Here is a 26135-nt window from a genome sequence, read left to right on the forward strand (position 1 = left end):
GAAACAGCGATGTAGATATTAGCCAAATGATGTATGGTAGAATCCGGAAACCAAATCTGAGCTTCAAATTTTTATCTCATCAGCTCCGATGGTCGCGTGGCGATTAGCATAAGCTTAATTTAATTAAACTCGGCCAACAGACCCAAGAGATAAAAATCTCACGTGCATGAAATACCAAAGGAGAGCTTATTTAGCCGACAATTTCCCTACGAAGCTCTCGCTTCCCTCTCCATTCTTATTTTCATTTGCAGAGGATGTACTTACATACTGATTAGTCGGGCTCCGAGCGACAAATGTCATCTCACCCTGTTACTCTGGACGGCCTGTGCAAAATACGGCTAGGTTGAGCTAGTGGAGCGCGGGTTGTTTCAACTAGAACGTGGACAGTGGGCCGCAGCGGCACCTCCAGGGCGGTCTAGGCATTTTTGGGTTGCTCGACCTAGGAGGGACGTCTCTTTGGTAGGCCTGTGTAGATGCCGCATGATATCCCGTGTTTGGGACGGCCAACGGGACTACCTAGACTACCTCATCGTTAGATTGATCCAGGGCGAGCATGCCAAGCCAGGTTTTAGATCTGGTTGCAGATGCAGTTTTTTGGAGCTATCAAATTGTTTTGAGTCTCCTAATGAATCGTATAGATTTCTCCCAGTGTCGATCTCTGTTTCACCTCAGGGAATAAAATGCTGTTGGTCTGGATTCGACAACATTGCCATTTAACCTTCAACCGCAATTTGGTTCGTGGCGAGCAAATTATCCTTGGAACAAGTACGAGCGGAACCCAGAGGGAAAAGTTCTTTCACGGCCATTCTCTATTGGGGCACACATCGCGATAGGAATCAAGATAGACAGAAAAGATCCCAGCCGCCAGTGTGCCGGTGCTTCGTTCAAACCGGGCCGATGGGACTGTGGGGAGAAGTGACTCGTCATTATACGGAATCTTGGAATCACTGCACCGAGCAGGTCTAAAAAAGTCACTACCGAAGGTGATTCCGCAAGGCTTGGCGCAGTCAAGCCATGGAATCAATGGCCCCGAAGCGACGCCTCTACGGGATCGGCGAATGAGAGGCCGAGTCCTGGCTGCGCCCACGAGAGGGGAGGATCAGTGCTGCTGCAGTCAGCCGGCTAAAGGCAGCAGCGATTCTCGGCCAAAGAGTTGAGTTAGGGCTCTGGAAGCAACGAAGCTCTGAAATCTAGTCATAACGGAAGCATGGACACGAACAGGATATGAGACCACGTAGTAGCGAGTAGTGAGCAACATAGAGCCGTCGAGTTCCAAGGTTGAACAGGAAGAACACTCTACACTGAACGCGAGTCGGTGGGTCAGGTGGCCTGGGGCCTCAGGTTGCCAAACGGCGTCCACGGTTTCCTCGTTGCCTCCGCAAATCACGGCTTATCACCTCGTCCTGGTCGCTTTTGTCCCCCCGTCACCTTGTCACTCTTTTTCTCTTCTCCATGGCGGCTTTTAGTGTTTAAAACGCACTCTTGAACTTCCCCTCATTTGGATCTTTCCGGCCATTCCTTTTCAACCTCTCACCACCACTGCCCCCCCCCCCCCCCCCCTCCCGGCCGACTTCCGCCCCCTCCTCCCCTTTCCTCTCGGTCTCAGAAGACCTGCATTGAACCTCATGGTGGCTTAAATTACAGATCTCATTGATTCATTCAATTTGCGCAATCCGGAATTCGCTCGTTTTTTTGGTGTGAGAGATAAAGGGTTTAGAGGGCAACTGGAGCTATCGCCCTTCGCCTCACCATGTTGCTCAAGCCCGCCACGCCTCTGACCATCTTACTATTGGTCGCATTTGCGCTACTCCTGATATCCTGCCTGTCGACCCCAGTTGTAAAAGGAATTCCACTCGCGACATACAGCAATGTTGATTATGGCGTCTTTGGCTACTGCCAAGGCGACAAATGCACCGCGATCCATGTCGGATACACCTCTTTCCCTTCGGACAGCAGCTCGAATGATGATTTCAATCTCCCATCGAGCACCCGCAAATCCCTTTCATCGATCTTGATCGTCCATCCGATCGCTGCGTTCTTAACCCTCGTCTGTCTCTGTCTGGCCGGCTCCGCTCACTTTCACGGCCCCTCCCACTCGCCGCGATTTCTACTCGCCCTTCTCATTCTCTTGCTCCCAACTCTGCTGGTGACGCTACTTGCCTTCTTAGTCGATATCTTACTGTTCGTCCCACATATGCGATGGGGTGGGTGGATTGTGCTGGCCTCAACCATCATTCTCGTCTCATGCGGGGTGGTGACTTGCGCGATGCGTCGAACCTTGGTCAGTCGGAAAGCAAGGAAGCGTCGAATCGCTGAAAATGCGGAGATGAGCGGCGAGAACTATTACAATCGACAGAATGCTGCCGCCGCAGCCCTCGCTAACGAACCTGTTACTGCCGAGACTAAAGAAGCCATCGTGTCTGGGTCTCCGACTTCGGAATCTGGCCCTACCTTTGCTGCATTCCGCACAGAAACCCGTACCAGCGACGATGATCGGACCCCGCTAAACTCTCAGAATGGAATGAGTGATATCCCACCACCCCCAGATGCTCAATACCCCAGTCGACATGGCACTCCCTACCGCGCACCTCGGGATGATGCGGGTATGCCGCCTTCTGGTCAGTACGGCAATAGCCAAATGATGCGCAATCCCTCCGATCCTCGGTTACGCCCGCAGTACTCAGATGGCAGCATGGGCTCTAGACGTGGAGGAGGCCCGCCTGGGTTTGCTGTGCGCGGTCGAGGAGGGTATCCTCCTCGGGGTGGCTATGGACGCGGTGGACCGTACATAGGAGCGCCGCGCGGCCCTGCTGGTCCTCGAGGAGGCTACATGGGAGGACCAATGCCCTCGCGCGGTCGTGGGGCCATGATGTCTAGTCGGGGCGCACCCCGTGGTGCTCCAGGCTATGCCTCTGGACCGAATCGCAGCTTTGATTCATATGGCCGACCTGAAGATGATCCATACGATCAGCAAGGCCTGGGATCGGCTGTTCCAATGCGTGACCCGTCTCCTGGTCCAATTGGAATGGCTGTATCTTCTGAGCCTATTGGTCAAGCCATTGAAATGCAACCCCAAGCTCGCCATTATGACGCGCATGGATTGGACCCGTCTATGCCCAATGAATCCCAACCGCATGCCTTATCCGTAGATGGACAAAACGCTCCTCTCGAGAGTCCAACCAGTCTCTACAGTCGGACTGAGTAAGTTCTGCATTGCCTGATAATCTCAACGCTTTCTAATTGAGTCATTCGCAGGTCATACGTTCCGGCCCGTGCTGGATGGGGCGCGCAAGACACACGTCGCACACTCTCTCCACGCCCAGGGCCATCGCCGGTGCACGAGGGTGGTCGTGTTACACATGGTACCAACTACTATGAAGACGTCGACCCTCGGTTCGCTCGGCGTCCTTCCCCACAGCATGATTCCGCAGTCCCCTCGTCTCTGACTCCTGGCGGAACCCACTGTAAGCCTTTCCAGGATAGCGATAGAGAGCCCTGTTACTTTAATTCAACCACGGCTAACATATCTCCAGTTTGATGATTTCAATCTCTCAGTGGTTCAACCTTGCTCTCCCATGATTCCACCGACATTGACATGCTTTGCGATACCCCTTTTTTAATTCCCTGACTACTCATCTTTTGGACATGTGATATATCTTTCTTCTCCTCTACCTCATGGCAATGCGGGTCATATCGGAGAGCGGAGTTACTGGCGTCGTTGAATTTTCTGGTGGTTTTTTTTTCTATTCCGGTTTTTTTTCTTCTACTTTGCTCACCCGAGTGATCAACGGGGCCCTTTGCTCTTGCGCATCAACGGATAAATCAAGTGTCAAGGATACAGCTGGCTGGCTTTTTTTTCTGCTATTCCTGTTACAACACTCGATATGTACAGCCTTCGATGCGATGTACAGAGATCAGTATTTGCTCCTCATCCTTTTTCTATCGAACTTGATCAAAAGCACCTGGTGCGATTCCCTCCTTGACCTTTTTTTCCAATCCATCTTGATCTTTCTCCCTCTTTTTCACTTCGTTCCTGGACAACTGTTATCTATGTCCAATCTAAATCGCATATATTTCTTTCTCCCTCTTCCTCCCAGAAGATTGGACTTTTCCTGTTTTCTGATCGCTCAAGCCATGGAACTATGTTCCTAGTCCACGTGATATGACGTCGACCCTAACGCCCGATGCCGTTATTTGACCAGTTTGTGATTTCCGTCGATGTCGATCATGACGGTCTTGTTGAGTGCCTTGGTGACAGAAAGCTTGATTTCAGAGAAAGTCAGTAGTCTTATACACGGCGGTGGTTTTTTCTCAACTCGATGTTGGGTAGAGTCATTCAACTATGCTACCGTCATTCAATTCCCATCATCGTTGTGTGATATTTCCTGTTTAGTGGCATTCCAACCTCGATGGACATCCTTCAGCGTTACCACACAATATGAACGACCCCGGTCTTGACGATGCCATCACTGACGAGGCGAACGCTCTAGACCACCAAAGCCAACCCAGTGACCAGCCCCCGGGAGATGCTGAGGATGGCAAAGGGCATCAAATAGACCCTCGACATCCTCATGCGGCCCGGTGGTGGCTAGCAAGCACAGCGTATCCATTAGCGGCAGTATGTCACATTCTAATTTGAGTGAATTCATGCCTAATTTTTTTTTTTTTTTTTAATGTTCTCTAGGGAACCTTTGGTCCGATTGCGAGTGCCTTTAGCATTCTCTCGTTGACGCAGACTTGGCGCATGGAAATACTCAGTGGCGGTGGGAGGCGAGACATTAACGATCCAAAATGGTGCGTTGGAGAAGAGTTCCTTGTATGCCACGATTCTGGTTTAAATCCTCATTTCTCTCAGGGTTACCGCAATCAATGCAGTCTCGCTCGTGTGCGCGCTGGTAGCAAATTTTGCCCTTTTGTTGAACATGACGCGCCGTGTCTCTTTTGGGGTCTCGCAGCCGATCATTATTATTGGATGGCTCCTTTCATCGGTGCTACTTATGGGAATACTCGTCGGATTCGGGGTCCTCATGTACAGGCCCGAAAACGCCGGGCGGCTTTACACCCAAGCATACTTCTACGGGGCATTTGCGGCCGGTGTCCACTTTATCGTCGCGTGCTTGATGGTCATGACTGCTTATGGAGCCTGGAAGGGCCACTACAGTCGTGAATACAAATTGACAACCAGCCAGCGTACACTCATGCTACAGACTATACTCTTCTGTATCTACCTCCTTGGCGGCTCAGCCGTCTTTGCCAAAATAGAGGGCTGGAGGTTCTTGGACGCAATCTATTGGGCCGACTACACGCTACTTACCATCGGTGTTGGAAACTTTGTTCCCATGACCCATCTTGGCCGAGGTCTACTCTTCCCATATGCCATTGGTGGCATCATTATTCTGGGTCTAATCATCTCTTCTATCCGCACATTGATGCTGGAGCATGGGCGACAAAAGATAGCTGATATGTTGAAGGCGCAGACTCGCCGCATCTTGGTGAAGCAGGCATTCTCTGATCACAACCATCTCCAAGGACTGGTACCAGATCTGAGTAGTGTATCTCAGCAGGATAACCAGATGGATGAGCGCGAGAGACAGAAGCGAGAATTCATCACAATGCGACGGGTCCGGCAGCTTGCCACTGTGCAGCACAAATGGATCTCACTCGTCATCTCGCTTGTTGTCTGGATGGCCTTGTGGCTCATTGGCGCGGTCGTCTTCTGGCGCTCTGAAGGCAATCGCCAATGGACATATTTTCAAGCACTCTACTTCGCCTACACAACCCTGCTGACCATCGGATACGGTGACTTTTTCCCGGTCAGCAGCCTGGGCAAGTCGTTCTTCGTCTTCTGGTCCCTGCTCGCCGTGCCCACCATCACCATCCTAATTTCCAACATCGGCGACACTCTCATCCGGTTCGTCCGCGACGTCACCCTTTTCATCGGTGAGATCACCATTCTCCCCGGCGACGAGCCCTTCATGGATCGCCTGAAGGATATTCTGCATATCAACTGGAGAGAGAAATGTCTCCAGCAAACATCTGGCGAGAAGAATAGTGTCCAGGATATTCTCAGCAGCAACGGAGAGACCAGACACGGGGACTGCGAAGCGCGCAGCACCATCGAAGCCGAAGAGCACAAAAAGGAAGAATTTGCGCACATCCGCGGTGATTTTGCGGCCGAGAACGTGCACCACTACCACTACCTGCTCTTCCGGGAGGTGCGCAAGCTCATGCAGTACGCGGCCAGCAACCTCTCCAAGGAATTCGACTATCTGGAATGGGAGTACTATCTTGCGCTGATTTCGGGGAAACACCGACCTTCGGGATTAGAGGACGATGGCGCGACCTGTGAAGACGAAGATGCGGATCGTGCACTGCAGGACTGGAGCTGGATTGATACTGCGAATCCGCTGCTAGGGGAGAAAAGCGAAGTTGAATGGCTCTTGGGGGCGTTGACGGAGGCTCTAGAGCGGGAGTTGAAGCGGGCGAGTCGGGCTTATCATTCGCCTGAAGCAAGTGAGGGAGTTGAGGATGCGACTGGGTCGGACGCGGATAAGGGTCTGGAGTCTGGAAGTGCAAGAGCAGAATGATGAGACTGTATGAGTCGGTTTCAGATATAGGACTTCGGATCTTCTTTTTGCTCCTCTTCTATGACGCCCAGTGCCTGCTTCTCCATCATTTGGTCATTCCATCTACCCTATTGGTGCTTAATGAAACCAGAAGACGGGCAGCAGTAACTTCAAGCACAACTCCAGCTAACCGAACATATCTGAAATCGTATAAAGAGCGCGATGTGATTCCATGCGGTGTCATTATCTTTTTTGAATCAGTATGTTTTCTATCTATCTATACCCGCACCAAAATATACTGCATCTGCTATAGACGACTCGAGATATTTCTTCCACTTGAGGCTGGAATAGGAAATATATATATCAACCCGAGACTTCATTCTGTAAAAAATAGTAATAGGAGCTGTAGATTTATTCTTGTCTCTTGTCGGACCCGTGAAACCCTTGATGAGCAAGGCCACGGAATCGACCCGTTCACACTAGCCCTAACTCCCAACGACAATCCCAAAATTGCCTTTCAACGCAATGCAGTCATATCTCCCGATTTACTCGACACTTTTACGAAGCCGATAGCGAAGCTGCTGGGAACAGAAATGAAATAATCCACGGCATTATTACCTATGATCATCATAGGATGAAATAACGTAGCAAGTAAGTCACAGAGGAAACAAAGAAAAAAAACAGAGGGTAAAAAAAAAAACGCCAGATCGGTGACGACAAGAATCATGCACCAGGAACCCAAAGACGGGAAGAAAGAGGCCATGGCCACAAAGCAAGGAAGAGAGGTCGAAGAGAAAAGGAGAAAAGACAGGGAGACGCTCGTTCGTACCAGAGGGAATGAAATGAACAAAAAAAGGGAAAAAACAAAACAGCAGGACAACCCCAACCCGCTTCCCCGTTTTCGATCTATGTACCCAACCGCCGCGATCAAGATGCATGCAGGCTTTCAAATAGCGCAACGCAGAAGGCAAGATGGCAACAAGAATGACCCATGCCGTATTGCCTTGGGCCCCGGGACTAAAAACGTATTCACAAGATAACCCCCCCCCCCCGGCATCTGGCACTCATATCATGCTGCGACTAGCCTGACTCGCGCGGGACGGGCTCGTCCGGCTGGGCTCGTCCTCCTCGAGCACGTCGCTTAGGCGGGTCGGGTGACGGTGGCGCGGAGTGACAGCCTCCCAGCCAGAGCCAACACCCCAGCCGGAGCCGCTGTAGTCGATGGTCGTGGGCGGGTACGGTGCCTGTGCGGGGGCGGCGGTGGTCGCGGCCGAGTACGCCTCCGAGACGTAGGGGCGCTCATCACCCGCCTTGTGATCGTAATCATCACTGGCCTCGGACAGCGGCGGCGGGTAGGCGTAAGGGTGTTGAGCCTGCGGGTCGCGTGCGTAGCCTGCGTACTCATCGTCGCCGGCCTCGCTGCTGCCGACGTAGGAGACGCGGTCAACATCCGGCTCGGAGGTTGGCGCATGGTAAGCAGCGTTGCTGTGGTCTTGCGGGTGGTCGTGCTCATACGGCGCTCTGCTCGCCGTGGGCGGCTGATTTTTCTTGGGCTCGATGAAGGGGTCGGAGCCAGTTGGGGACATGGGCGCGTTGTCATCGTAATACTGGCGGCCTGTCGCCGGGTCGGTCGATTTACTATGGTACTCAGTGCCCATCGAGGCGGCGGTTGGTCCACCGGGATAGGGACCTTCGCGGGTGGGTGGGCGTGTGGTGTGCCGACTGGGCAAACCTGACATCATGGGAACGACCTGGACGCCACCGACGAGAGTGGGCTCGCCGTTGCGAAGAGAGTTGGTTCGATCTCGCTCTTGTTGTTCCTGGCGGCCGAGCTCTTCCCATGCGCGACGAGCTTCGTCCCGGGAAATCTGAAGCTCGCGGCGCATTTCATTCAGAAGATCTTCCGCGCGGGTCTTGTCTTTCTCGGCGGCTTGGGCGGCAGCGAAAGCGTCAGCGCGGCCTTGTCGCTCGGCCTTTAGTTGCCGCTCAAGATCAGCTTGTACCTCTTTCGCGCGTTCTTGCTCTGAACGAGTATCAAAGAACCAGCGCTGGAACTTACGCTCCGAGGATGCACGGAGGCGCTGGAGTTCAACAACAGCATGGAAGAGGTTGGCGCCGGCCGCGGACAAATCGGTGATTTGTCGAGCGAGCTGCTGGCTCAGAGGATCGCGTTCCAAGTCCTCATTGTGCTGCTCGAGCTTCCGGATCCAGTAGCTGGTCAAACCCTCCCAGTGTGAAGACAATGTCTCCCAACGTTCAAAGGCATGGGGGAAGCCGGCACGCTTTGGCTGCTGAAGAGTCTGAGAGGCGCCAGTCTGAGGCACTGTGCCTGCGGTGGCGCTTTGTGAGCGAGCATGCTGAGTGGTAGATTCACCCAGGCGCTGCTGGCTGGCCGATGCAGCTGGCTGGGACTGGGGAGGCATAGCGGGACCCGCAGGAGGTGCTTGATAGCCTTGTCGGGGAGCCGCTGGCGCGGCGCTAGTTGTTGGGCGGTAGCCGTGAGTGGGCGGCGCAGTCGCTACACCAGGCTCCTGTGGGACCTGAGGCCCTCTTGAAGCTCGAGAAGCTTGCGCACGGCGCTGTGAAGGTAAATCGGCGGCAGCACCAGCAGCATAATGTTGGGCCTCAGCTTGCTCTTGCTGCTCCTGCTCCAATTGTTGTCTTTCCAATTCCTGTTTTCTCTCTTGGGCTTCTTGTTCGGCTTTGCGACGCGCTTCTCGGTCTCGACGTTGTCTCATAATATCGGTCGGGGTTCGCACGCCACTAGGGGGTTTGTTCGAAGATGAACCAGACGTCGGACCTGGCATCGCCCGCGGGTCTCCATTATTACCTACGGGCCCGGTGGGACCAGCAATGCCTACCATAGCTGACATAGAAGCATTCACTTCTTCCCAATCGGTGGTAAGGGGAAACGGACGACGGATGGCGTCCTCGAGCGCAAATAGAATAGCCGACGCGGTTCGGGACGAGACGTGAGTGGTCCTCCGCGGCCAGTACGAGGAGTCGAGAAGCTGGTACGGGTCGTCGACGGTCGATCCGTGCTCGTCGGTTTGGACTTCGGAGAGAGCTGGTCGTAGTCCTGCAATCCCGTGGCTCGGCTCGGGACGAGAGACGAAGGACGTCGGATGCGGTGGTTGAGATCGCGGTAGCTGTCTACCGGTAGCGTCTAGGGAGACTGTTCGCCGGTGTGGGAGCTGGCGAACTTCAGGCTGGCCACGAACTCGGCGCAGGGGACGTTGATGTTCGCTCGCAGAGGGCGGGCGGTAATCAACCGAATGAGAGGAGGATGGGCGAGGGACGGAGGGCTGCTGGCGCTGCCGCGGAAAAGTCGTAAGCGTTGCTGGGTCGTAAGGGTCGTGGACTTCGTGAGACGCTCTGTGAGTGTAGCGAGACACTTCTGGCACGGTCAAATGGATCGAAGGGTTCGACAATGCGAGAAGGTGTCCTGCGTCGGGGAAGCTGAAGCAGCGGAGCTCCGACGGGGAATCGCGATCCGCGGTAGCTATTCACTCGGGAGGTCTAGAGTATGCTGCGGGCTCGTTCGTGACTGAACCCCGGAGAATTGGCAGTTGAGAAGGAGTGGGGTTCTTTTTGCTCGTTTCTTTTGGAGCAAGAAGGAGAAGAAGAAGAGTCGGGGGGTGATTTGAGAGGTTGGAGTGGTTTGGGGCGAGGACGTGGTGGCTGGATTAATTGAGATGGCTGGGGTCGCCGCAGCGCCTGCTGCAGCGCACCAAACGTGTCGTCGCGCGGACCATGAAAGCGCCCACGCTGCTGCACCAGTCCAAGATGCAATTGCAATCGCCGGAGAGGAACACCAGGAAAAGCTGAGACGAGGCGAAAAGGGAGTTGGGCTGTGGAATGGAAGAAGTACCCGCTCCGGATTGCTCGATTGCTCGATGATCACGGGAATGTTCGCCTCGGCCTCTCCCACGTCGCCAGCACTTCCACTTTCCTACGTTTCCAGGCCACCCAAGGAGAGAAACAGGAGGGTCGCGACTACACCGTTCCCTTGCTCCTCCCGTGGATTTCGTCTCCAAGGGATCCAGTCGACGAACTAGGCGAAAAAAGCACTCCCTCAATAATTGTCTGCAACTGGGCTCAGTCGGTTGCACAGTGGGCGATCGGAGCTGGCACGGAACTGCCTAGTGTTTGACAATGAAGCAGAACAGGCAGAACAGCAGAAAGACACCAGAGAAGTCGTCATTGGCGAAACAAAGACACAATTGACAGAAGCCCAAAGGGTCGATTTCCCGTTGGAGCGAAGGCAGAAGAAGAGACCCTAGCCAAAGACAGAATCGATCGCAGCCCGGAGCAATCGTCGGCAAACGAGTCCACAGATGTTCGCAATGGACCGGCGGACCCAGACGATCCACGAAAAGGCGTGGAACACGATCTTAAAACGATCTCGATAGTGCCACGGTTGGGCGAAGCTCGAAGAACGAGTGGGCGACAGTATATTTCTTACGCAAGTGGGGGGGGGGAGGGGCCTTCCAACTCTTGGGGGTCAAATAGTCTACGGGGTTGAATGGTATTAGCAAAGCCGGGCCCATACGGAGCATTTTGACGTAGATCTCGAAGCAGACAGCCAGAGAGCACTTGGTCCTCGGTTCTCCAGGGGGGTTGTATAACCTGCATCCAGTGATGCGCTGGCACGTCGGGCAGCGAGTGCGCCGCCACTAGACAACTGGCTTCCTTATAAGCCCTACTATTCTAGTTTGCCTATATTAATCCCGATGATTCGTGTTCTGGCACTCCAAGGAACCAGTCACTTTAGTCCCTGGCTGCCGTCCCCACTTGGTGGACTGAGTGGACTCGATGGTCCATGCGGGAGGAGCTGAGGATGCTCTCGGCATCGTGGACAGAGTACAGAGCAGTAAGCGTAACAGACGCTCTCGAGGTCACCCCTCTAGCATCACCGGAATCCTCGCTAGAATTCCACCGAGACCCCCCTGAATACCACTAGGCGCACTGGTCCGAGGTTGTCCATGGTTCTTCCAACACCGGTTCGCGCCGAATTTATGGATCGCGATGGTTGCTTTCCCCACACGGAGATGTACACTAGTACCCATATATATTTCCGATAACCAGTTACCTCTGCTCCACTCCACTTTAATGACCAGTTCACATAATCCATTCAATTTACGGACAAATGATCTGAACATCTTTGTGATATAACATTCTTTGATAAGTGAGCTCAGCTAGAGTCCAATTGCTGCCCTGGGTGAGTCTGACGAGTTCAGTCTCTGGAACTATAAAGGACGGAAACCCTAACTCCGCCCCCGAAAGTCTCCCCCGCCCGGGGTCGTCCAGGCTATCGGAACTATACGCTCAAACTGCAGGCAAACTACAGTAACTTCAGAACCTAGAGAGGTCGCTACAGGAGCTATAGAGAGCTATAGGAGCCATCGGCCCAGTTCTCAGCTCTGGAAACCCTGGACACTCGCCGTAGCCTCTCCCTCGCGCAGGGCACCTCATTCTCCCCTTCAGGACGCCTTACCAAGGGAAGCTGGCTTTCTCTACACCTCCTCACCCTCTTCCCCATAAGACTCCTACCAACTCCTTCGACTCCTACTAGCCCCTTAACCCTTAACCCCTAAAAACAAACAAATAAACAACGCGACCCCCGGCTCCCAGAACGCGTCTCAAACCCAAGACACCGTTGAATCTAAATCCGCGAGACATCCCATCGGGTGTGGAACCGCTCTACATCCGCCGGAAGACAACGCTGCAAGGGCCACCGAAAAGCCTCTTCCGCGCACAGATCCGGGCCACCTTTCGGAAAATTTGGACCTCGTAATAAACTCAAGGGGAACACGGCCGTTGCATCCGTTGACGACGGGCGGGGGAAGATCGAGAAGGGGATGGAAAGGGGACAGGTCTGGTCAAGCGTGCCTTGCAGGACGCAGGCCATCTGAGATCGCGGCCCGGGACTCGGGGCCCGGTTTCAGGTGGGTTTGGGTAGTGTGTTCCAGGGTGTCGGGATGGATGGGGGACGTGCGAATCAGACGCGACAGAAATGAGACATGGGATTAGGGAGATGGAAAAATATCTCTACTTGGGTCGGAGGGCTGAATTGAGGAGAGACAGGAGATATAGGGAGAAAGTGTGTGTGCGTGTGTGGAGAGAGAGAGAGAGAGAGAGAGAGAGAGAGACAGGGAGAAAAGGAGAAGAGAGAGGAGGGAGAGGAGTCTAGATGGATCTAGTCTAGAGATCTTCGAGTTTTGTCCGAGGTCGAGGGTCAACTGGAGGCATTGGAATCTGTCTCCTGTCGATGGTTCGACCTAGGGAGATAGGGAGTCCCTGCAATGCTGCGAGGGTGAGTTATAGACTGGAAATGTGCCCAAAGGGCAAATTCGCACACCGTGGTCTTATTCAGGAAAGGACCAGGGCAGTATCTCAAATCTTTCTACATGGTGGCAGGTCATCCATCCACGGCTGCACTACGACTCAATAAACAACCGCCACAGCGTCAACGGCGGCAGCCGTTCTGGCAGCAGAAGAATGTGAGCGGAAGAGCCCAAGCGAGGGTGATGCAGTAGCGACGACGTTGGCTGGGCAAACCGCAGCCCTCGGCGCGTTCAATGCAATTACTACAAGAGGCGTCGGAGGATATTGAAGACAGCCTGGTGATTGGAACTGCCGATCAGGGGTCCGGATGCAGGCGGGTTCGGGATGTTGGATAATTATATAGGTTATTTGTATTCTTGGGAGGCACTTTATGTACGATGGAGTAGACGGGCAGCTTCCGCGCTGTATAGCGGGATGCAATGCACGACAGAGTTTTCATTGGAATGTGGGGAGCATTGAATGAAAAGAACAATGAAGTGCAAAAAGCCTGTGCATGGTTCATGAGCAGGTCAGATCCTCAACCCGGGTGCTTTTGCGAGTGCACTTGGTTTCCTGGGAGTTCAACCAGTCGTTCGTCCTCATCCTGGTCAGGGATCTAGATCGTGTTTCAGGATGGGCACGGAGGATGTAGGGAGTGATATCATATTGTATACCGCGTTCGATGGGCCACACGCTCAGATGCCACCAACAGGAAGCTCCGCGAAAGGTGTCTGTGAGCGCCTCTGGGGCTCGGAGCAGTCGATTGGTGCGATCTCTACAAAGTTCTATCCAGGAGCCAATGGCAGCTGTTACGGCGGCTGCCTTTTCCTCGGGGGTGCCGGGTGGATATGATTGATCGACTGTCAAGTGCATACGTGTCGCGCTCGGCCCAAGAGATCAAGGGCCGGCTGGGGCCAGAGGCAACCACCCCAAAAGTACAGACCTCAAGAGTCAACTACAGTGGGCGCCAAAACCGACAAAAAAGTCCTTAATGCACCCAAAAAACCTAGGGTGTTTGATCCGACGAGCCACGAGCCAGGAACACTGCCATTGAGTCACCGAGGCCATGACGCTCTCTGCACGGACGGGTGGTGAAATGGGAGACCGCGAGCATTCAAGGCGAGGATGGACATGGAGGAGCTGAAATACCCACGCAATGTGGAACAAACACGGCCCCGTGGGTGTGACGGCAGTAGTGGAGAGAGAGAGGGAGAGCAGTTAGTATGTGGGAAAAAAAGTAACCTGGAGAGCATTGAGCCAGCCACGGTCAAAAAGCAAGTCCGAAGCAAGTAGGAGGCATGACGTATTGTATAATTGAGAGTTGGAGGAGCATGGGGATTGAGTATGGGGGATCCAACGGTGGACAATTAGAATAGACAAGTATTCTGGCGATGAAACGTTGCAAGCCGCCACCAGTTGGACCAGGGCTTGGAGGCTCTCGAGTTCAACGCCGTTGCGCGGTTCCCAAAAGAATGGGAGAGTTCGGGAATGGCAGCACCGTGCACAGGGGGGGGGGGGAGGGGGAGCACAGTTGTGGCTGTCACTTTGGTCTTCGCCACGGCCACGGCGAGCGACCGACGAGTGGGCGGCGGCATTGGGCGCTGAGCCCTGCCGCCCTGAGCCCTGGTGCTCAGCGACGGCGATCGGTGGAGCCGCCAAAAGGACGGACTATCCTGGAAGTAGTTTAGTGGCTGATCCGGAAGACCCTCCGCACGGAACTCGTCGCTCCCAGGACACAGGCGACGCTGATATCTCACATTCTCTGGGAGTCCAGCCTCTCCACAGGATTGTGGATGGCGCGGGCTGCACTAATTGGGGCGTGATGGACAAGCTACCGCTGGGCTATTGTTGGCCATGGATGCAGTCAAGATGGAGTGGGGGGTGGTTTGTGCAGTCAGACGTCAGAAACCGGGTCGTACCTAAACACGCGGTGCTGAGATGAGATCCATCCACGGCCAGAAAGCGAATGAAGTTAAAGATGAGCAGGACAATGAGGACCTGAAAAACTGCAGGCAGAGGTGGGATGGTGGTACGAATAGTTCGGAGAGCCAGAGGGGGAAGTGAAGGTGGGACGTAGGAGCTTACAACTTAAACTTGCCCTGACGCTGACTGTGACGAATGGCTTCAGACGCGGCGAGGGAACACGAAGGCGGAGAGTGCTTTTGCCGGTCTTGGGAGACTGGGACGCGTTGCCAACATCCTCGCCCTCCGAGCATCACACATCAACCGTGTATCAAACGACAAACTACACGCTACACACTACACAGCACCAGATCTACAAACTTCTAATGTAAATCCAAACTGAATCAAACACCACCCAAAAGTCCGGCCTTTTGACCGAACCATGTATCCGCGCGCCCTTGCTGGGACAAAGAGACGCGGCCCCGACGAACTGGTCCTTGCTGCAACCCATCCCTGCCATCCTCGGCTCCCCACCACGTCATGTAAGGTCGGATAGGTCAGGATCGTCTGTGCTCCCCGTCCTTTTGTTTACATACAACTTGCATTGGCATGCATGGATCTGTGTTCCTCCCCGGCCACTCAGTCCCGCATCCCGTGGCCAAGACTGATTCGGGGGTCGAACGCTATAAACATATTACCTTCTCCCTCCCCCTCCTCCATTCCTCATTCCTGTTCTCCAGGTGGTTCTCCATCGCATATTTCCAGATTCGTTGTATCTTTTCTTTTCAATCTCCGTTGGGTCCGCGATCCAGTGCATGAGCCATTGTTCCTGGGACCTCTCCGCGTCCGAGTGTCTATCCTTTTTACTTCCAACAATCGGCGGATCATAGTTCCATGGCTCTCGGAGATCCATACGGTTCCGGCGACTTGGACGCGTTACACGCAGACCGGAACAGATCAGAAACGACCATCTGCTTGCCGTCCCCATCTCCGGCGAAGCGAGCCTCCACATATCTCCCCCAAGCTGGCCCCAAGGTCTTGGAAGAATCCAACACCGATCCATTCTATCTTGAGCAGTCATTAGCTGCCACCCCTGTCTGGGAATCCGACTCTTACTATCACCCAACTATTCGCGATGATCAATTCAGTGAAGACCATAGCCAGTATTATACCCTGTCACTGACGAACGAGAAATCGACACCCGGTCCAGATCGGTCGACTCTCGTCCAATTGGAGCGGGAAAACGACCTCAGATTCCATCGCTACACCTCCTCGTCCGAAGACAACCAGAGACGCTTGCACAGTAGCCAGCATTCATTCAGCTCTGTTCAGACCGATAGCAGCACGCCGGATCTGACCCCGAGTAGTTCATTCTCCTCCACTTATTCCTCTCCCGCTTGCCCGGACGCAGTCTTGCAAGCGACGCAGAAGCTCTATCAACACGCACAGCGAGCTAAATCCGAGCCTCGTCGTGCTTTCTACCTTCCTCCATCGACCCCTCCTAAGCATTCTCTGCCTCCTCCTCCCCCTGTGCCTAGCCTTCCCAGAGCTCAGACTCGACCCACCACACCTGTTTCTGAACCCTCTAACGACTCGACCACAACATACACCATGAAGTACGAGACATCCAGCATGTCCTCTTCCTCCCGAAGGAGGAAGCCTCATCCTACATTGCCGAATCTGTCGCGTGGCACCAGCACCCACAGCTCTCGGAGGAAGCAATCCAGCCCGGGCACTCGTCCTCCATTGGACCCTTCCATGATTTCGCCTCCGAGCTTGATTAACCCTGTCACCATGGAGCCACATGCAACCCATTTTGACCAAGCTCTCTTCATTCCCGCCAACGAATGCCCGAGTCCAATCCCTAGCCCTTCGGCCAGCTCTCCCCCAATCTCTAGACAATGGACCGCCACATCTCTGGAACGCCCTTCTACCTCTACGATGGATGCTTATTGTGAGCAATCTGTTTGGGAGTCGGACTCAGATAACGAGTCCATTGGCCACAAGTCACTTTCTCGGAAACCCATTGATACCTTGCGGAAGGTTCGCAGCCGAGCGAAGCTGCGTGCTGCGAAATCCCAACCAAAGCTCCATCAAGCCATGTTGGATGACGAGCTACCTGAGAAGTTCCCTTGCATGCCTGAAGATGCCATGGGACAACCTATTCCGGATCTATACCGTGGTGCCAGTCTCGACCGCCCCAGTACCAGTCGAGATGGTCTCCGACCTCGCCCTCTCCAAACCCTTCGGCTTGTGGCACCCTCCACTACATCACTCCTCAAGCCTCGATCAAGAAACAATAGCACTGTTCCCGAGGCCGACATTGATCGCTCCACTGCTGCCGCAATCCAAGCTCGCTCTAGACGTCGCCAGCGTTCTGACTCTCCCGAGTATGTCAACCATGACAAGGAGAAGCTGACATCGATGTGTTATGAGCAACAATCACAAGGTACTCTCCCGGAGGTCGAGCCAGATTCGCGTCCCTTTTTCCGCCGAGTCTTAGACTCTCTACGTGCCTTGAATTGCCACAAGGCATCTACCAAGACTAGCCCGACCACAATTTGATACCAATGATACCCCGGTGGAGTTCCTCGGGTGGGTCTGGCGTTTTTGCGTTTTGTTTTCCGATACTTTTTCTGCAACGGCCTTATTCTCTTCTTCAAGCGACAACCGCCATGATTTCCTTTTCTTCATGCTTTTAATGTGTTCTACGACGACGAACACGTCAACACTCACCACGCCTCATGTTTTCCGATGGGGTAGTCTATTCTCCCTGCGAAAACTTCGAATGACCATTATGATTGCCTCGGGGCTACTGACCCTCGACTACGGCAATATGTCACGAATGTTCCGTTTTTCGGATACATCTTCCACGAAAACAGTCACGGACGACCTGATGCCGGCAGCTATGTCTGAACGGCCATTATTTCCTTGTCTGCCCCTTCCGGGCTTCCACTTTCCTTAATTTTCACTCTTTTTTTCATTGCAAGGTTTCCGATGAGAATTCGTACTGAACGGCCTTGCCATTTCCTTTATTGTGCACCCATTTGGCTCTGCTGTACCATCATTCATCTGCTGCCACCTTTGGTGAGGTCTTCCGTAATGCCTGTACCGAATTGACCTGCTTTGATATCCATCATGTTACTTCTCTTTTCCTTGTCTCAACCAGAACTACTTCTCTTTTCATGTCTGTCTGAAACTACCATAATGACTTAAAGCACTATGATGTACGGGGTATACGAATCCGGCCCAGGACTGCATTTTCGATTTTACTACATTGGAGAACACAAAAGCATATTCTATTTACTTCATGGGTCTATGCCTCTATAGGCACAATTTACTTCACTATTTTTGAAATGCAATGAACAATGATGAACCCCCACCTTCTCCCATACTCTGAAACCTTGTTGTCTAGGTGATCCTATCAAGTTATCCTGGAATGCTAGAACTCCGATCAGCCCTACCTCGGTCCTCCCCGGTTGCAACTACAACGGCATTCATCAATACGACGCAGATTTCTCTGGCCCATTGTTTCACTCGGTCTCTTCTTTTTGGCTTCGATGCCAAAATCCGTATGCACGGGGTCTGGTCAATATGGGCGCCTTCGCCGCATCTACAATAGGGCATTGTCTCGCCCACCGCATAGGCAATATTCCACTTATTATTGGGTGTATGTCTGAGTTAAATCTCCGCGGCATTTTCTAGCTGGATCCGACACATGCATCTCTAGCCCCATATAGTACTGTACTCGCAGCTACCCTGGTCCCTGGAGGTACCATGCATATGTATAATGTCGAGGCCAAGGTGTGATCCCTGGTACTGGGAACCCACTGGGTTGGAAAAAAAAATACATGGGTACGTATCACCCCCGGAATGTGATCATCGAGGGCGCGCCAGGTACTTTGTCCCTACAACCGGCGCACCAAAGAGGATTCCGTTAGCTCGAGTCTTGAGATCTGCGCCCTCTCGGCGCACAAATTTTCTTCCTGTGCTCTTCTGCCTGGACATATTCATCATATGGCTCTGTAAATCCCTTCTGCTCTTAATTTACTATCAAGCATTGTATTTTTCGGCTTCTCGGTGCAGCTTTTAGAAACAACGTATGCTCTTGTTGTACATCAAGAGATAGCCTGTTTTTTTTTTTAACATAAATGCAGAGCATATTCTTAAGTCAGTGACGACTGTTTTAATTCCAAAGTCCCAATGGACCCAGCGAAATATTATTGCAGTGCCTCCTCCGATTTGAAACCGGGTTCTCACTAACGGCCCCCCTTGCATAGGACCATCAACGCCTGTCTCCGCCACACAGTACTTTTTTTAGGTCTCGATTGGTTCGGTCGAGACTTACTTCATGAGCTCAGCCTTTGACGTGGCCATTTGGAATATTTTTAGCATGAATAAGCCACCAATTTGATATGATATCATCTCCCGCTATAAGCTATCGCCATGTATACTCGTCTATATCAAATTCTCATCTATTTCGACTCCTCAACAACCTAGCCCAAGTAGATCGCGGACAAGAAAAAAAAATAATAGAAAAGAAGGTTAAAAAACACATTCAATTTTGATTCATATTGGCTAGAGACCCGAATCCCTTCCATCAAAGCCTCCGGTCTGCGACACGTAAGGTGCCCAAGGGCCCGCTCGCCTTCCTCTAGAGTTCCCTGAGCCTCGACGGGTTGGTGGTCTCAGATCTAGCGGAGTTTGCTCTCGCGTCTAGATCCACCAATGATGCGGGTATCCCGATATCGGATAGACAAACAATAGCGGATAGCCGAGAAGCTAGCCAGTGTGCCCTCGCGCGAACACGATGGCCTCGCCGCGAGTGGATCTGTGGCGACGTGATAGATCGTGCTGACGGCGCCCCTCCGTTGGTATCTGAGTGACTGGCTCCCATAGTCACCCTCGTCAACTCGCTCTACTTAACCATGCTATGCTCCCCTTCTCACGGCTCCCTCCCACGGCCGGTCTGGGACGTGGATAAACAATAATCAAGTCTCCCCCTGCACAATAAAGGAGTCGTGTGCTCCACCATGTGTCTCGGAGAAACAAGGCCGTTTTGCCCAGTCGACCCTGTGCGTCCCGGACCGGCCTTCCGCTGGCTGCGTCTGCCTTGCAGCGGCTGCGATGCTGTCCAGGTCTCTGGGTTTCTGCTCGATCAAGGGCCATCGTGCAGCAGCGCGGGACGGCCAGCGGGGCCGGTGCAGACTGCATGACCCGATCTGCAGACTGAAACCTCTCCCCGGGGAACCCAGTAGCTGCCCGCGAACTTCTGGACAAATTGCGAAGTAAACAAGGCCGCTGACAGCTATCTGGAACAGGGTAGGCTCGTAGCCGGAGGCCCAGAACAAAAGCCCCACAAAAGGCGCTGGCAACCCTTTCAACTCCGCTCTTCGACGCCCTTGTCGCCCTCCTTCGATACCTGGCTCTCCTTCATCTCCAATTTTTCCATATTCTCCTCCCATTGCGGCACCGCAACTCTCTCTTCCCACCGCGCCACCGCTACATCGCCCTTCTTCCCAAGTTGCGTCTCCGCCAGCTCCCCTGCCTCTGCATCAACCCCTGCCCCTATCCCTGTAAACACAGCCTGCACATCCAGCGCCGCAGTCGCCTCTTGATAGAGACGGAGCACTTGCTCCCGCACCTGCCGGCGTGTTGCTTCAGCTTCTGCGTTCCTCTCGTCTGTCCGCGCAGAGCCCCGCGCAGCAGGCTTCTTCACGACGCCGCGGTCCTCAAGCCCGCGTGCAATGCCCTCTAGAATCCCAAGCACTGTGCCCGCGCGCATGCCTAGCTGCGCACCCACTGGGAACCCGGCATCGAAGCCGCGCTGGACGTGTTCGCCCTTGGAGGTCGACACGCCGTCCCGGTACCCCGCGGTTACATGCTGGCGGCGCAGTGAGGGCAGATCGGAGGGCTCGGTGGATGATGCTGCATCCATCTGATGGGATAAGGCGGGCGCCCTGGCCTCTTGGGGCGGTGAGGAGCCGAAGATGTCGTCGAGTGAGTTGTCGACTGGCGGGGGTGGTGCGTCGGTAGAGTGCGTGGAGGTCATGGTTGTGGCGGGGGATGGCGGAGCTGAAGGCGCGGAACTGGAGTCGGTATGTATCGAAGCGGGCATTACCTGCACTGGAGGTTGTAGATTACTGAACTTGAACCTTGTGTAAGCGATTCAGAGCCAGGCCTGTGCCTCGCGAGGATTTCAGTAGATGGATGTGGGATGACGTGGTGGGGGGAGCGATAAGAAAAAAAAAGTTGCGATATGCGGATTTGGATCCACCGGTGCCGTTTTGCTAGGTTGACTCGGCTCAGCCTCACTAGCATCGTTATCGATACTCTCAAAATGGCTACAAAATACTTAACGTATAATTTGCTGATCATGTTTTGATCATATAATATAAATGCTCTACGAATTGTCTATTTTTATATGGGTGTGATTAGCTCAAAATATGCATTATGAAGCTCCGAAAGTTGAACTATATGATCTTTAAATCAGGTGTCGAACGGATTAAAAGGGATTCTGCCTTGCGTTGAAAGAGACGAATGGCAAAGGTGCCCGTCTAAAGAAAAGATGGATCCTTTTCACTTCTATCTAAGGCCAATTGCCGATTAGTAGGGGTGCTGTCCTGGAATTGACACGTTCATAGCAATTTCATAGCACCAGGGCGAATCCTTTCACACGCTTCCCTATGGGGAACGCTCGTGTCGAATGGTCAGGATTAGAGATTCACTCACATTTCTCTAGCACAAAAGACCTGGTCTCGCAGCGAGAGAATGGCCAGAATTCAAAATGATCAAACGGGCCACATTTTGCTCTGCCGATAAGATGAAACATTCATCTCGTCTTTGATTGGTGTGCCCGCTATAGGGCTTGGCTCTTGGAAGTCCCCTATGCAAAAGTCTTTTTACCCATGAAATCGATTGCTAACACTCATAATACATACACAATCTTTGTTGATCAGTGACGAGAAACCACTCTTATCGTCAAGTTATTACGGGTTCAATCCATTGTGGAGTCTCGCTCAATTGAATATCAGGTTGATTGTCCCCGTAATTCTCTTCTGATTCATAGTCAGGAGGCAAAACCTGAAGTTGCCAATCCGAACGGTCGGGAGATTCCTCTCTGACCTCTTTCTTGGACAAAGACGTGGCAACTCTCTCAGAGAACTGTTTTGAATGTCGTAGTCCGGCCTTTACTAATGTTTCTCGCGCAGGTGATGTCAAAGGGATCAGGTCTAACACTGTTTTACCCCACTTGTTAGGCTGGTTGCCCTTGTCCAAAAGTCTCTCAAGGATGAATGGTAGCGTGGACTCATTGTTGCCACTGGCTGCTAGATGCAAGAGCGTATTCCCAAAGGCATCTATGAAGCAAATGCCATTGGCCTGCTTTCTCGCACCCAGCACAATCTGGAGAATTGACAATGGAGCAAAAGCTGCAGCAAATGCGAGGGGTGTTCGACCATGCCTGTCAACCTTGGTCCAATCGACAATTTCCAGCGCAACAAGGTATTTTACTAAATCCTCATTCCCTGATATTATAGCACGATGCGCTACTGTCCATCCCATCAAATCCTTTTCGTTGATAATAGAAGGATCTTCAGTATTCTTGAGAAGAAGTCGCAGAATCCGTTCATGACCCCGCGCAGCAGCTAGATGAAGGACAGTTTCACCAAAGGTAGTTCGACCCCTAGGGCGAGCGCCTTGAGATATCAAAAGCTCCGTTGCATGATACTGCCCTTCATGAGCTGAGTAATGAAGAGCTGTCATACCCCGATTATCAGAGGCCTCAAGAATGGAGCAATCCTTTGTCAAAGCCAGCTTCAAAGCATCATCCATGCCAACAATAATCGTCCAATGGAGAATAGTCCTCCCGCTTGAGTCACAGAAACCATCGATGTTATCCAAACGATTGAGAATTGAGAGCACGATTTCCGTCCAGCATTGGCATGTTGCATTGATCAGTGGACTTTCGCCCTGCATCCTGGCCTTCGCAATGTCAACTTTCGGATTTTTTAGCAAAGTTTTTGCAATTGCTTCCTTTCCCCAATGAATAGCGAAGGTCAATGGGGTACGGCCGCTTGAGTCTTCCGAGTCAAAATCAAGCTCTGGCCGTGTCATCAATGCATCTAGTAGTTCCTGGGCTTTTTGAGGCTTGTGAATTACAGCCGCATGGAGAGGTGTCATTCTCTGACTGCCACCTGCATTGACATCAAATTCAGGATATTTCAGTATTTCTCTGAGATCGTTCGCACGACCTAGCCGAGAAAGATTTGTCAAGAACGTATATCCGAGGGAGTTGACAGCGTTCATATCTGCCCCGAGTTCAAGGAGAACTCGGAGTCGAGAAGTAGTTAAATCACAGCCCCATAGGTGAACTATGGAGGATTCTCTATTCAATGCATTAATGTCGTGTCCATCTTCGACCAAGCGTCGCATTAAACCGAACAAGTCAGCCTTGCCTGCGGTGAATAATGGCAAGTCTTCTGCTGAATGGATATGTCTTGAGAAACACAATGCCTGGTAGCTTTTCTTATTCCCCACTACTCGCAAAAAATTTCGATAAAACGGGAGGTCATCGTCCACGCCTTTGATATGCGATGACCAGAACAATGATGCGTAGTCCAGAAAGATGTATTTCTCCAAAAAAGCAGGATTTGGGTGGCGCACATTAGTATTATCAAGGAAAACCCAGATCTCTTCTTTATCTTGGGCCAATTCTTCCAGGCCAACATATACCATACAATCCCTGCCAAGCTGGCGGTTTGCTTGGATAATATTGATGTGAAACGGGTTAGGCTCCTTCTGGTTAATATAGCGTACTTGTAGCAAGAAATCCTTGAAAGATTGATGGACAACAGTAAGCATGCCCGCTTGATCTATTCGAATCATATGCGGACATGTTCGTTTAAGAAAAGCTCGAAGTGAGACCCTCACATCCATGTCTTGAACCTTTTCAGGCTCCTCCTTTAAGGCTAGAGCCACTGATATTTCCGCAATTGAAAGAGGTCGCCGGGCGGCTACTAGCCAATGGAGAATGTGGATAAGTTCCCACTGAACTCGTTTGTCCACGGTGCTTAGCAAGCGGAAATAGAGATTTTCCATCCCTGGTGGAAGCTGTTGTAGTTCCTCGAGCTTTTGGCGCAGAACAGTTATCTTCCAAGACCCAACGCCGTCCTTGAAATGCTCCCAAGCAAGAGAAGCCCATAGAAACATTCCATCTGCACGAGTAACGAGCTCTTCGCAGATCGTGCGGGTGATTTCTTTATCAAAAGAATTTTCCGCCGCATAGTCGTGGACGACATCCCGGAGGAAAATTGAAAGACCACTTCGATTTCCTGAAGAGTCATTAATAGTCAGGTTCACAGCATTCCAGCTAGAGACGATTTTTTCTATATCAGGCTCTGTCCTGCTTGTAATGAATAACCGGATATTTCTCATTGATGGTGTAATGGTGTCTCGGAGCTCTTCCAGAAACGTTCTCCATGAAGGTTTCTCAAGCTCATCAAGGGCGTCAATCACAATGTAAAGGGGACGAGAGCGTAGATCTGCCAGCACTAGACCAAGAACATTCCATAGTTCCCAAACTGATCTCGTAAATTCATCGGTGATTGTTGTGTATTTTTTCTTTAAACCTTTCGCCAACTGAGGATCTTCGTATAGAAGCTGATAGATGATAGAGGCGACAAGATTTCGGGGACATTTGGCTCGATCATCCGTATCGGAGCAGAAAAAATAGCAAACCAAGGGCTTGGAAGAGCCCGTGAATTGACCTGAGCTAGCATATTCACTCAATGTTTCCAGAACAAACTTGGCAACCACTGATTTTCCCAGGCCTGGATAGCCGTGCAGCCAAAATGCATTGCTAGTCTTACCGTCCCTCCATTCCAAAAACGATGGGTTATCTATCACCCAAGAGCAAGTGTTTTGGTGTCTTTTGGGAACTCGAAAAAGAAAGCTTTTGTAATCAAGCATGTAGAACCGGTCTAGATAGATGTAAGGCTCATCGGCGGAAGTAGTTGCTGAAAAAGCATCGAGCGAGATCAGTTTTCTCCAGTGACAAGCTGGTTTGATGAAAAGTAGAGAAGTATATAAAATACCATTCACGCACATTCTAGTTCACTCCTTTCTTGGATATCATCGATGTAGCCCTTGACAACTTCCGAAATTTCGCGAAAACCGGCCATACGGACCATATCCATGTGATTGGCGTCAATCGTCTCCGTTGTCTCCAAACCATATCCCAACCGGGAGGAAAAGTCATTCACTACCTGCATCCTCAATCAGCGATACGTAGTGTGTAAAGACATTGTAACTACGATTTACCTTTCCACTAAATCCCTTGATTCCTGCAAGTCCACGGCTTTCTTGAAACGAATGCACTCTGATGAGGTCTCCATGAAGTATCCGTAAGAAGTCCTCCTGTATCAAGTCCAAAATCTGTGAGTCTACTTGAAGATCTCCCAGAAGTCCATCATTGGCGCTTTGCAAAGCTACAGTCACAATATTTGCCGCTAGTTTTCCCCATGCAGCCGCATCGGATCCTCGATGGGGTGTTCCGCAAAAAATAATCGCATAAACACGTAACAGCAATTTCGTATATCTGGCTTCGAGGTTGGTCTTGCACCGCTGCATTGCCTTTCCGAACCCAATGAGCTTGGAGAACCCCAGTGATGATACTTATTAAACTCACCGCCTTAACAATGATTCCTCCAAGACTATGAGCGATGAATACTATGGGCAACTTTGTTCGATTAGCGATGCTGAGCTCTGCACAGGAAATACGATTGGAAAGAAATTTACATACGTCATTCTTAAGACCTCGTTCCAATTTAATCATCATATCGTTTGCGTGCTGTATGATACTGTTTCTGTTGTTCGATAGAAATAACCCCTCGATAATGTAGCCATAAGTGAAGATGTTTGCTTGGGGCACGATAGTGGGAAGAAATTCGGCTGGCCAGAACACCGAGCTCGAGTGATTAGATAGATTCTGAGGTGGGACAGCTGAGCTAGTTGCAACCTCTGCATAGATTTTTGATTTATTCTTGGATGATGAACTGTGCAACCGACGCCAGAATGACTTTTTGATATGCTTGGACTCGTCCGAGTTAGACGATTTGCTCTCAGTCGAACTTGTATATTCCCAAGTGCCACGGGGGTGGCCGCGGAGACCATGGACAAATATCACACTGATAATACTTTAGTCTCACCTCTGTTTCTCACCCAAGAGGACCGCATGCCGCAATTTTACATGTACATACTTTGCAATAGGAGGCTCTTGGTTATGACCACTGTCGTCCGAGGTGGGAGAGAGGAGTGTTAAACCCGAACGAGGAATGCCTG

At 52.0% G+C, this 26135-nt stretch overlaps 6 protein-coding genes across 6 annotated transcripts; 3 read left to right on the forward strand and 3 right to left on the reverse strand.

Moving 5' to 3' along the window:
- Window positions 1-1750: 1750 nt before the first annotated feature.
- On the forward strand, window positions 1751-3538 carry N7462_001719 (putative pH signal transduction protein PalI; the record flags this gene model as incomplete). The annotated part of the gene is made up of 3 exons (XM_057073445.1): window positions 1751-3201; window positions 3256-3464; window positions 3534-3538. 3 exons carry the CDS (start codon window positions 1751-1753, stop codon window positions 3536-3538), a joined length of 1665 nt encoding a protein of 554 aa, XP_056937086.1.
- A 900-nt stretch (window positions 3539-4438) lies between these two features.
- On the forward strand, window positions 4439-6587 carry N7462_001720 (potassium channel family protein; the record flags this gene model as incomplete). Its single annotated transcript, XM_057073446.1, has 3 exons — window positions 4439-4618; window positions 4685-4794; window positions 4856-6587. The coding sequence occupies 3 exons, from the start codon at window positions 4439-4441 to the stop codon at window positions 6585-6587; spliced, it is 2022 nt and encodes a 673-aa protein (XP_056937087.1).
- A 1043-nt stretch (window positions 6588-7630) lies between these two features.
- On the reverse strand, window positions 7631-10321 carry N7462_001721 (uncharacterized protein; the record flags this gene model as incomplete). The annotated part of the gene is made up of 2 exons (XM_057073447.1): window positions 7631-10011; window positions 10303-10321. The coding sequence occupies 2 exons, from the start codon at window positions 10319-10321 to the stop codon at window positions 7631-7633; spliced, it is 2400 nt and encodes a 799-aa protein (XP_056937088.1).
- Window positions 10322-15689: 5368 nt separating this feature from the next.
- On the forward strand, window positions 15690-17360 carry N7462_001722 (uncharacterized protein; the record flags this gene model as incomplete). Its single annotated transcript, XM_057073448.1, has 1 exon — window positions 15690-17360. The coding sequence occupies one exon, from the start codon at window positions 15690-15692 to the stop codon at window positions 17358-17360; it is 1671 nt and encodes a 556-aa protein (XP_056937089.1).
- Window positions 17361-20175: 2815 nt separating this feature from the next.
- Window positions 20176-20847, reverse strand: N7462_001723 (Yae1 family protein; the record flags this gene model as incomplete). Its single annotated transcript, XM_057073449.1, has 1 exon — window positions 20176-20847. The coding sequence occupies one exon, from the start codon at window positions 20845-20847 to the stop codon at window positions 20176-20178; it is 672 nt and encodes a 223-aa protein (XP_056937090.1).
- Window positions 20848-21776: 929 nt separating this feature from the next.
- On the reverse strand, window positions 21777-24764 carry N7462_001724 (ankyrin repeat domain-containing protein; the record flags this gene model as incomplete). Its single annotated transcript, XM_057073450.1, has 1 exon — window positions 21777-24764. One exon carries the CDS (start codon window positions 24762-24764, stop codon window positions 21777-21779), a length of 2988 nt encoding a protein of 995 aa, XP_056937091.1.
- Between the last annotated feature and the right edge of the window lie 1371 nt (window positions 24765-26135).

Source organism: Penicillium macrosclerotiorum (genome assembly GCF_028827735.1).
Source record: "Penicillium macrosclerotiorum strain IBT 26536 chromosome Unknown utg000002l_segment0_segment0, whole genome shotgun sequence".
Classification (NCBI taxonomy): Eukaryota; Fungi; Ascomycota; class Eurotiomycetes; order Eurotiales; family Aspergillaceae; genus Penicillium; species Penicillium macrosclerotiorum.